At 45.2% G+C, this 11,625-nt stretch overlaps 1 protein-coding gene across 1 annotated transcript; it reads right to left on the reverse strand.

The window, feature by feature from the left end:
- Window positions 1–5,294: 5,294 nt before the first annotated feature.
- LOC128332839 (synapse differentiation-inducing gene protein 1-like) lies at window positions 5,295–8,380 on the reverse strand. The gene is made up of 2 exons (XM_053267604.1): window positions 8,120–8,380; window positions 5,295–5,991 (listed from the first exon to the last, which is right to left on the reverse strand). Exons 1-2 carry the CDS (start codon window positions 8,378–8,380, stop codon window positions 5,824–5,826), a joined length of 429 nt encoding a protein of 142 aa, XP_053123579.1. The 3' UTR covers window positions 5,295–5,823.
- Between the last annotated feature and the right edge of the window lie 3,245 nt (window positions 8,381–11,625).

The following is an 11,625-nucleotide window of genomic DNA, read 5'->3' on the forward strand; positions in this document are numbered from 1 at the left end:
CCAGGAGTGGTTTACTATTTCCTCCTCCCTCACAACATGAGATGATGCCTTTCAGCATCTTCCTATATTGCTGCTGCCCAATATAGTAGCCACAGGGATAAGAACTGGCAACCTTCTGCTTGTTAGCCAAGCATTTCCCCACTGCGCCACTTAAGGTGCAGAGGAGGAGAGCTGGTCTTGTGGTAGCAAGCATGATTTCCCCCTTAGCTAAGCAGGGTCTGCCCTGGTTGCATATGAAAGGGAGACTAGAAGTATGAGCAGTGTAAGATATTCCCCTCAGGGGATGGAGCCGCTCTGGGAAGAGCAGAAGGTTTCAAGTTCCCTCCCTGGCTTCTCTAAGATAGAGCTGAGAGAGATTCCTGCCTGAAACCATGGAGAAGCCACTGCCAGTCTGTGAAGACAATACTGAGCTAGACAGACAATGGTCTGACTCAGTATATGGCAGCTTCCTATGTTCCTATGTAAGGTGGCTCTGTAGCTGTACTAGGTTTGAAAAAGAGTTACTGTGGGAGTGGAAGAGTAGAAATAGATAAGGAGTCAATGCCCCCACCCCTTATCCAATCACTGCATCCCTCCACACACAATGGCTCACCTGGCAAGAGAACACCACGGCTGCAATCCCCAAGGGCAAGAAACAGCAAATCATGGTGAAGATGGAGTAGCCCATGTAATCTGGTTCATTGACGCGTTGTGCGATCAAGACCATCTGTGGTGGTTGTGTGATGATAACTGCCTGCTGAGGTTGTGTTACGAAGACTGCCTGCGCTGGTTGTGCCATGATTGGGCCTTGGATGTATCCTGCACCAGGTTGACCATACGGCTGGTAATGTGGTGGTGTAGAGGCAAAAGCGTTCTTGCTGGGAGATGGCTCATTGTTGGACTGATTTGTAGAATAAGGTGGCGGCATTTGAGCCTGATGGTTTGGGTCGCTCATGATGAAGGCCTGACTCTCCTCTTTCGTCCCCCTCTTCTTTGCAGTTATGTCCTTTCCGCTGCTTTTGCAGTTTTCAGCTTCCTTCTCTCTTAGGCTGACCAGGTGTCGGCTGTTCCGTTCTCTCCTCTATTTCACACTCCGTACTTCCTCCTGCCTTTAGAATTCCTCCTCTTGTGCCCAACCCACCACACCACTTCTTTACATCAACTGTCCTGTGCCAACGCCCATATGAATAAAATAGTGGCTGGAAGGAGGGATTAGGCAATGAGTAACCAAGATTCCGAGAAGATCAGGTGTGGGACCTTGTTGTGAGCCAAGCCGGATTTGTACACTAAACATGCTCCGGAGCTAGCATAGGAATTGAGACCTGTTTCACCAGTGTCACCAAGTGACCAGTCCTTTATACGGCGACCATGTCTAGTCTGGGCTCGAAGGTAGAAGGAAACCAAACCCTCGTACATAATTCAATGGGCTTTAATGAGTATAAAAGATTGCCAGAGCAACAGGATCAATCTAACTGAGCAGACAACAAAACAATCAATTATAGCTACTAGTAACAGCAAGGTAATGGCGCAGCGGGGAAATGACTTGATTATCAAGCCAGAGGTTGCCGGTTCGAATCCCCGCTGGTATGTTTCCCAGATTATGGGAAACACCTGTATCGGGCAACAGCGATATAGGAAGATGCTGAAAATCATCATCATCTCATACTGCGTGGGAGATGGCAGTGGTAAAACCCTCCTGTATTCCACCAAATACAACCACAGGGTTCTGAGGTTGCCACGAGTCGAAACTGACTCGATGGCACATTTTACCTTTAACACCAAGGCAGGATTCCTAACGATCGTGTGTGTGGAGATGCATGTCATCTCAGTATTTACTTCTAGCTAACAAGAAAGAAAGAAATTGCAAAGGGAGAAGGGGGAGGGAGCTGCTTGGATTGGGGGCGGGATGGCAGAGTGCCAGGGTTAGTAAAGGGGGTGGAAGTTGGCGGCAAAGGCTGGTTCTTGAAAGAGGCATTCTACCAGATCTTGTTGTGGAACAGCAAGTGTGTGCAGCTTGGGTCCGATGCTTGGGAGCGAAGGTCAGGCAAGGTTTCAGATGAAGAGTTGGTGCTGGGGTTCACAGGCAGAGATAGCCCCTGATTCCTCACCCCATGGCAGAGAATCACCAAGCAGTCTCTTGTCTGCAAGCCAAGGTCCTCTGCTAGCTTCGCAGCTAGACAGCAGGCACTTGGGATACACACATGAGCAAATATTGCTTGTTAGGCAAAGATTGCTGATCTCTTTCCAGAGAGCTGACTTTTTTAAAAAAATAGTTGTTTGATCATTTGATCTCAACATTGAGTCTATTCAAGATACCAGCAACCTTCCTGAATCTCAAAAAGGTGTCAGTTGCTGTTATCCTCTGGACAGGGGCACACTAAGGGAACTTGGATGACCGAATTGGCCAGTTACGACTCGAGCCCCCCTCCCCGTGTGATGCCCCCTGAAACTTGCTTTGGTGAGGCAGGCGTGGGGTGGCTCAGCTACCGGAGTGCCCTGGCCCCGGCCATTTGGAGGCTCTCCCAGACCTTGGCGGACCAGACTGAGTCCCCATGGTCCGGGGGTTAGTTCACCTCTGCCTCTGGATCTTGTCTCCTGACAGATAAGTCTGAATTCCATCTCCTGCTCTCATTAACTGTTATTGGGAAGAATCTTGTTCTGTTCATGCTCCCCAACAAATTTGCATCTCTGCACTTGCAAATGGGCATCTTCTCTTGTCCCCAGGCTTCCTGGCTCTATGCCTCAAAGAATGTCAAAGGTGTTAAGAAGGAATCAGGAAGGGCCTAAGTTTTGCGTGTGAGACAGCAATTAAATCACTTCTTGTATAAAGCTACTCAGAGTGTAATTCTAAAAACATTCCCTAGTAATAGCAAGAGGCTATGTGTGTGAGACTAGTGACCAATGCAGCCGATTAAAATATTGCAGGTTACAGCAACATTGCAAATATTTTTTAAGAGGGAAGACTCTTAAAAGGGATGGGAGACTACATGACTACATGAGAGTTCTATAAGATATTCCTCTTTAGGGGATGGGTCTACTCTGGGAAGAGCAGAAGGTTCGCAGTTCCCTCCCTGGCAGCATCTCCAAGATAGGGCTGAGAGAGACTCCTGCCTGCAACCTTGGAGAAGCTGCTGCCAGTCTGTGTAGACAATACTGAGTTATATGGACCAAGGGTCTGACGCGGTATAAGACAGCTTCCTATGTTCCAAGCTATGCTACATTCCTGACAAGAGTCAGCGTACCTCCACAAAATAGTCTGGCAATTCTGATTTCTTACTTTACAAATATTGTCAAATGAACATCTGTAACCACGTGTGCAGCCTAGGTTTCTTGATGGAAAGCGGCGTTGGTCCATTGATCGTGGTGTTACCTTTACAAAGTTGAGCAAAACTGATTGTATACTCATGGGATGCCTTCCTAGGCCAGCTGAAAGCGCCTCTTATGTAGTTGAACACAGCTCTTCCTTTTGCTTGTCTTTGCTTTGTTAAAATATAGTTACACTTCTGTTTTAACTGGGGCTTTGGTGCATTATTCCTCCGATTCACCGCTTCAGCTCTAAGACAGCCTAAACTGACCCCATCCATGTTCTATTTACACATAATACCAGCAGTCTGTTTGCATCCCCCAACAGCAGGGCATAAAGAAGCAGAAGCACCTAGCACAGAGTGTTAAATGCAGCCCTCACTTCCTGTCTTGTATTTAATTGGCCAAATTCACAGGTAGCGTGAAACCGTGGTTCTGCGCTTCTCCGCTTCTCCCCCGTCCAAATTCGGATGTTCAGGAGAGCTGTCTCTCTCGGCAATCAGCAAGACTGCAGAGAAGTGGGGGAGTTGGCGGTGTGGGTTTCCTTCTTGACAGAAGGACGGCCTGCACAGCCAATTGGGCCGAGGGAGGGAGGAGCCTCCTCCTCCAACTCTCATGCCATTGGGCTGTAATTGCTGTGCCAGCATTCAGATGTAACGCTGGCACTACAAAATTCGAGTTAAAGGTGGCAAAACTCCACTCTTCAGAGCGGAGTTTGGGGAGGGAAACCGCGGGCCCCCTTTCTCCCTCAACTCCAGTTTCCTGAATTTGGATGTACGGCTTCAGAAACCAGAGGTGAAGCGTCTTCCGGTTACTTATTACGTCTGAATCCATTAAGTCTAAACTGCACTGGTCTGTGAGGTTGTTTGTGCATGCTTGGATTAGAAAGTTATCCAATGCCTTTCCTATATTTCATGGAACCAATTCGGTTCCCCCTCCTCCCCACTATTTCTGTTCGTTGCCATAGATTATAGTATATGCTTCTAAGAATCAGCTAAGAAGTTTAACCGTAGAATAATTACATTATGCTACACTAGAATATGTAATATGACCATAGTAATGACGATTCAGATATATCATACAATATGATATGAAACACATTTACAGCACATGTGTGACGGTCTATTGGGGGCAATTTTTATTTTGATCCGCCATCTTGTTTCAGGATGGTAGCCACTCAAAATATAAGCACCAACTCTTTAGAACTCATATGCTGACAGTCTGATACATACAACTTTCACAGCATATGGGGAAGGGATCTAGGGTGTACTGATGGGAGTATCCTGCCTGCCATCTTGAAAAAAAGATGGTGGCCACTTGAAGTATATGGCCCACCACTTTGGAACTCATGTGTTAATTGCCAATCCAAACCATATTCACAGCAGATAGGAGGGGTTCCCAGGATATGCTGTCAGGGATCTTTGATTGATTGATTGATTGATTGATTGTTAAATTTATATACCACCTTTCATTCAAAACAATCCCAAGGTTACAAGTCAAAAAACTTTTTGACACAAGTCAAAAAACATACAATAAAAATGACAATAAAAATATTAAGCTAAAAATATGAAACAAATCTGATTTAAAGTATATAAAACGCAAACAAAAAAACTATACGCAGGTAAAACACACAGAAGCAGCAATAGACACAATCATGTAAAGGCCTCATGTAAACCCCCCATCCTGAAAATAGGCGGCCATCACACACATGATAAGGAGCTTCCCTTTATAATGCTTTTTTTTTTTGGAGGGAGGGAGGGGGATGACACAGAACAAACAATTCCGATTTCCAAGAAAGAGAATCAAATACTCTCAAATTGATTTCATCCTAAACCCTTAATGGTTTATATATGTTGAAAGAAGCAGAAAGTAGGCTTCATTAGCTCTACGTTTATAATGACTTGTTTTATTTTCCCACCAGATATACAAGATAAAAACAAACAATTTTAGACAATGTTCATATTAAATGTGCCAGATGATTTATACTACATAAAAAAAATTCAGATGACTAATCCACAGCTGAGTTATGATAAAACTCTTGTTATATCACTAATTGAAAGGAAAAGGAGATGGCCCGAGGAAGGAGAGCTGGGCAGAAAGGAGAGGTTCACCTGGTCAGGAACTGCAGAGGTGAAGACTGCTGAAGGCTCCTGTGATTTATTAGTCCATTTCATGATTTCAAATGGAAGTCACCGAGGACAGGTCTATCAATGGCTACTAGTCTGGTGGCTGTAGGCCACCTCCAGCCTCAGAAGCAAGATGCTGCTAAATACCAGCTGGAGTGGAGTAACAGCAGGAGAGAAGGCATGCCTTCACCTCTTGCCTGTGGGCTTCTCAGAGGCATCTGGTGGTCTACTGTGTGAAACACGATGCTGGACTAAAAATGCCTTGGGCCTGATCCAGAAGGGCTGTTCTTATGTTCTTAAGGAGCTGCCACTGGCAGTACTAGATTAGATCAGCAGATATCTTGGAAACCCAGCAAATAATGCAGATTCTTTCCAGCCATCAAATGGGCCAGGTTTCTCCTGCCCCAAGTAATGCTTAGTTTAAATCAATGTGCCTGCCAGTTTGTAGAGTTGTTGCCACTAAAGCGATCCAGATAATCATGATCACAAGCCCCAGCCCAAGTGCGCTGTGGGCCAGGATGCGTGCCATTCTGGAGTTCCTCTTTGCAGCCTCGAGGTTTCCAGTCCTATTGGCTTCTTGGGTCTGATGAGGAAGAAGGAGAAGCAACAGATCAGTGAAGAAACACAATTGAGAAACGTCATCACAAACTATGCCCTTGAGTCGTCCCTATGTGTCCCTACACCTGTAGCAAATTTTGTTCAAATTGGTTAGGCAGTACACAAGTTACACTTGCACCTCAAACATCCACCATCTTGAATCGGGGTGGATGTCATAATCACAAACTCTGCTGTTGACGTGTCCCTACAACTGTACACAATTTAGTTTGTACTGGCCCAGGCATTGCGAAGTTGATTGCGGAGAGGCGCACACACATATGGGCACAAACAAACAAATGCTGGGTGATCTCATAAACTTACTTTCCTTAAGAAAAGTAGGCGAATATTTTCCTTAAGGAAAATAGGCTAAAATAGACTCCAACATCATTGAATTACTACAACCCAGAAGCTTTCACTCTGCTTATTTCATATATATATTTAAAAATAGTTTATGCTTGCTGATAACAGCTATTGTATAGAACAACTATTGAAGTACATGCAGAAGTGGGTGGTTCGAGCCAGTGTGGAACAGCTCCCCTTGTGTTGTCTGCCAAGAATTCTTCGTTCTTGGCCTCTCATGCCCTTACCAGTAATCACACCACTTGGAATGTAGCCTAGCTTATCAAAGCAAAACTAATGCTAGAATCAGGGGTAGGCAGTCTAGAATCAGGGGTTGGCAGTCTAGAATCAGGGGTTGGCAGTCTAGAATCAGGGGTAGGCAGTCTAGAATCAGGGGTTGGCAGTCTAGAATTAGGGGTTGGCAGTCTAGAATCAGGGGTAAGCAATCTTTGGCAATGCAGCTGTTGTTGCCTAACCATTGGATTCTCTGGTGAGACTCACACTACCTGTGAGACTAGCAGGCCTCTCTGTGTAATTGTGGCTCTGTCTCAGAATCACCTATGAATGTATACCTTATTTATCTGAACAGGACTCTGAATTCAAGATGATCTCCTGGAGAGGTTTGATTTAGGTCATACCCCTGTTTCCCAAAAGGAAGAGGATTCTGAATTTAAGAAGACCCCCTGATTTCTAAAACCAAAGAACTTGGATAAAAAACTAGTCTTGGATTCAGGTAAATACAGTATCTCAAATGTTTATCCCATTCTTCCTCCAAGCAACTGAGGGCAGTGTTCGTGAGTATTCCTACCGCTGTGTTCTTACAACAACCTTATGAGGTAGGTTAGTCTGGGGAATGCTGATTGACTGAAGCTCACCCAGCGAATTGGTGAATTGGTAGTTGAGCAAGGATTTGGACTTGGGTAGTTGCCTCAAACTATTGGCTGTTGAGGATGATGACGTGGGTGACTTTGAACTGGCTGGTTGACATTTTAGCCTACTTTCTGAAAGGAAGACGGATGCTGAGATCACTGTTTGTGTTCGTGCACGCGTGTGTGTGTCCAACTAATATGTCAAAATAATCGACATAGAATACCAGGGGATAGTGGAATAGAAGAAAAAGAAATAGAAAAAAATCACCAAATACAAAGATCTACAAATTGAAATGGAAAGGCTGTGGCAGAAGAAGACCAAAATAATCCCAGTGGTAATTGGCGCCCTGGGTGCAATTCCAAAACAACTTGAAGAGCACCTCAACACCAGAGGGGCCACAGAAATCTCCATCAGCCAATTACAAAAAGCAACTCTACTGAGAACAGCCTATATTCTGCGAAGATATCTATAATAATAACAGCAACAACATTGATAATAAAATTCAGCCATCCCAGGTCCTTGGGAAGGATTTGATGTCTGGATAAATCAAACCATTAAATAACACCTGTCTGACTGTGTAAACAAGAAATAATAATTTTAATTAATTATTGGTATTGTTGTTGTTCACTGCCTAGAGTCTTTGGAGGAGGAAGTATATAAGGAAATTCTAATGAATAAATGATACCATGGCCTGATATTATGGTGGGGGGTTATGTTGAGTTGTTAATGAAATCCATAAATCCCACTCTGACACCCTCAGTCTTCATCAGATCACCAGATCTCCTCTGTAGCATTCGAAAAACAGTTACTGTGCGGGTGGGGGAGTAAAAAAAGATAAGCGATCAACATCCCCACCCTGCTCCCCCATAATCCAAGCCCAACCATACCCGCATTCTATTGCTCACCTGGCAAGAGAAGACCAAGGCGGCAATCCCCAAGGGCAAGCAACAGCAAAGCATGGTGAAGATGGAGTAGCCCATGCAATCCGGTTCATGGACGGGTTGTGCAATCAAGATCATCTGCCCTGGTTGTGCCATGATTGGGCCTTGGCCGTATCCCACACCAGGTTGACCATACGGCTGGTACTGCGGCGGTATGGAGGCAAAAGCGTTCTTGCTGGGAGATGGCTCATTGTCGGACTGATTTGCAGAATAAGGTGGTGGCATTTGAGCCTGATGGTCTGGGTAGCTCATGGTGAAGGCCTGACTCTCCTCTTTCGTCCCCCTCTTCTTTGCAGTTATGGCGTCTCCCCTTCTTTTGCAGGCTGACTCGGTGTCGGCTGTTCTGTTCTCTCCTCTATTTCACACTCCGCACTTCCTTTTGCCTTTTGGATTCCTCCTCTTGTGCCCAACCCACCACTCAGCTTCTTTACATCAACTGTCCTGTGCCAATGCCCACATGAATAAGAGGGTGGGTGGAAGGAGGGATTAGGCAATGAGTAACCAAGATACCAAGGAGATTGGTATCAGGTGTGGGATCAGAGGTCCATGTAAAATACTTCCATATGAAATGGCTACAATGTTCGCTTCCAGTCCTTGGGCGTCCTCCATAGCTTTCCATATATTATAGATTTTTAAAAATAAACACCAAGGGAGGTCTCACATACTGTTAATGCTGTTACAGTAACAATAATAAAGGCATGACTACAACACCTGGGGCTTTTTAGCTTAGAAAAGTGATGATGGCGAGGAGAAATGATAGAGGTCTATAAAATCATGCATGGCGTGGTCATCCCATGAAATTGAGTGCCGGGAAATCTAGGACCAACAAACGGAAGTACTGTTTCACACAACGCATAATCTACTTGTAGAATTCTCTGCCACAGGATGTGGTGACAGCCAACAACCTGGATGGCTTGAAGAAGGGTTTGGATCACTTCATGGAGGAGAGGTCTATCAATGGCCACTAGTCGGAGGGCTCTAGGCGACCTCTAGCCTCAAAGGCAGGATACCTCTGAGTACCAGTTGCAGGGGAGTAACAGCAGGAGAGAGGGCCTGCCCTCAACTCCTGCCTGTGGCTTCCAGCGGCATCTGGTGGGCCACTGTGCAAAACAGGATGCTGGACTAGATGGGCTTCCTTGGGCCTGATCCAGCAGGGCTGTTCTTATGTTCTTATGTTCTTACATGGTCCCCAAGAATCACTTGGGGTACAAGAAAAACGTATTCCGACATTTTATTCACTTTTGTTATGGCAAACTTTATTTGCTTAATTTATTCGTTTGTGCAAATCAGAGCAGGGACAAAAGCTGTAGAAAACCAACAGTTACAGTAAGAATTTTGATTTAGGATAAACAATAAATGATATATTCTTCTAAGAACATAGGAAGTTGCCTTCTACCGAGTCAGACCATTGGTCCATCTCACTCAGTATTGTCTACACAGACTGGCAGTGACTTCTCCAGGGTTGCAGGCAGGAGTCTCTCTCAGCCCTATCTGGAGATGCCAGGGTGGGGACCTGGAGCCTTCTGCATGCAAGTCGGCAGGTGCTCTTCCTAGAGCACCATCCTAGACCATCCCCTAAGGGGGAACACCTTACAGTGCTCACATGTACTCTCCCATTCAAATGCAAACCAGGGCAGACCCTGCTTAGCAAAGGGGGCAATTTATGTTTGCAGGGTTCACCATGTCTTGAAAGCATGCACTGTCCATTTTTCTAAGCAGGCTCTGTCTTGGTTTTTAATTGGATGGGAGACTACGTGTGAGTGCCGTAAGATATTCCCCTCCAGGAATGGGGCTGTAGCTCAGTAGAAGAGAAGGTCCCGGGTTCAATCTCTGGTATCCTCCATTACAGCTAGAAGTCTCCTGCTTGTAACCATGGAGCATTAATGTACCTACTTTCAAAGGAGTGGGTGGGAGGTTTAGAAAGCATGCCGGGGCAGGAGGGAGTGATAATTGGGCAGACAGGGGGACGAAGGGAGACCTGGCTGCCTCCTTACCCACTGTGGTGTTGCCCCTGCTCCATAATCCCTGTGCACATGCTAGGAACTTAGCTATATTTTCATTAGTTACAGTGTAAAGGTAAAGGTCAATTTTGACTCCTGGCGCCCACAGAGCCCTGTGGTGGTCTTTGGTAGAATACAGGAGGGGTTGACCATTGCCTCCTCCCACGCAGTATGAGATGATGCCTTTCAGCACCTTCCTATCTCGCTGCTGCCCGATATAGTACCAGCGGGGATTTGAACCGGCAACCTTCTGCTTCTTAGTCAAGCATTTCCCCGCTGCGCCACTTAAGGTGACAGTTACAGTGTAGTAATATACATACTATGCCCCATTTCCCCAAGTAATCAGAAGTTCCCGGAGTTTGCAGCTAAGGGTTTAGCTTCTGGGTTTTCGCCAAAGGCGTGTCACTGCAGACTGGCAGTGCCCTGGCAATATTTGACTTATTTACATAAAGACACAGATCAAGCATTGGATGGAGCCGGAAACAGAAATCCCTTGAACTCAACACACTAGGGTAAGGAAGTGGGTGAGTGCCTGTGGCAGGATTTTTTGGCAGCTCGTGCTCCCCCTCCCACTGCTGGCCTTCACCTGCCCACCTCCTTCCCTTTCCAGTCACCTGGCCACTTGCCTCTCTCTCTGTCACCAGCAGCGAGAAAGAGCTGTTGGGCAGGCTAATGATGTCACCACCTGGTGTCAAATGCATGACATGAGAATAAAGCTATTACTTCAGATAGGCTTACATATGTTTGCACGTTTTGTGCTTGTGCACTTGCACACTTTTGGAGCTAGCAGCCTGCAATAGTATGATGTAGTGTGTATCTTGTATGTATCATGAAGTATGTATCATGCATGTATCGTGTGGTATGTATCATGTACGTATCATGCATGTATCATGTATGTATCATGAAGTATGTATCATGCATGTATCGTGTGGTATGTATCATGTACGTATCATGCATGTATCATGAAGTATGTATCATGCATGTATCGTGTGGTATGTATCATGCACGTATCATGCATGTATCATGTATGTATCATGAAGTATGTATCATGCATGTATCGTGTGGTATGTATCATGTACGTATCATGCATGAATCATGTATGTATCATGAAGTATGCATCATGCATGTATCGTGTGGTATGTATCATGTACGTATCATGCATGTATCATGTATGTATCATGAAGTATGTATCATGCATGTATCGTGTGGTATGTATCATGTACGTATCATGTACATATCATGTAGTATGTATCATATATGTATCATGCAATATGTATTGTGTACTATGAGTGCCAAAAACCTTAGAAAAACAGGCCCCAGAGAAAGAAATTGTAAGTTAAGACTGTTTTAGAGAAATATGGGAGTGGGTCTATTTTGTTGAAGAATAAACACTGAATCATTTCTGAGCAACATGGAAGGGGCAGGTGGGAAATTCCAATCCAAGAATTGGCATCCTTCATTTGTTCATGA

Source organism: Hemicordylus capensis, chromosome 7, assembly GCF_027244095.1.
Source record: "Hemicordylus capensis ecotype Gifberg chromosome 7, rHemCap1.1.pri, whole genome shotgun sequence".
NCBI classification, from domain to species: domain Eukaryota; kingdom Metazoa; phylum Chordata; class Lepidosauria; order Squamata; family Cordylidae; genus Hemicordylus; species Hemicordylus capensis.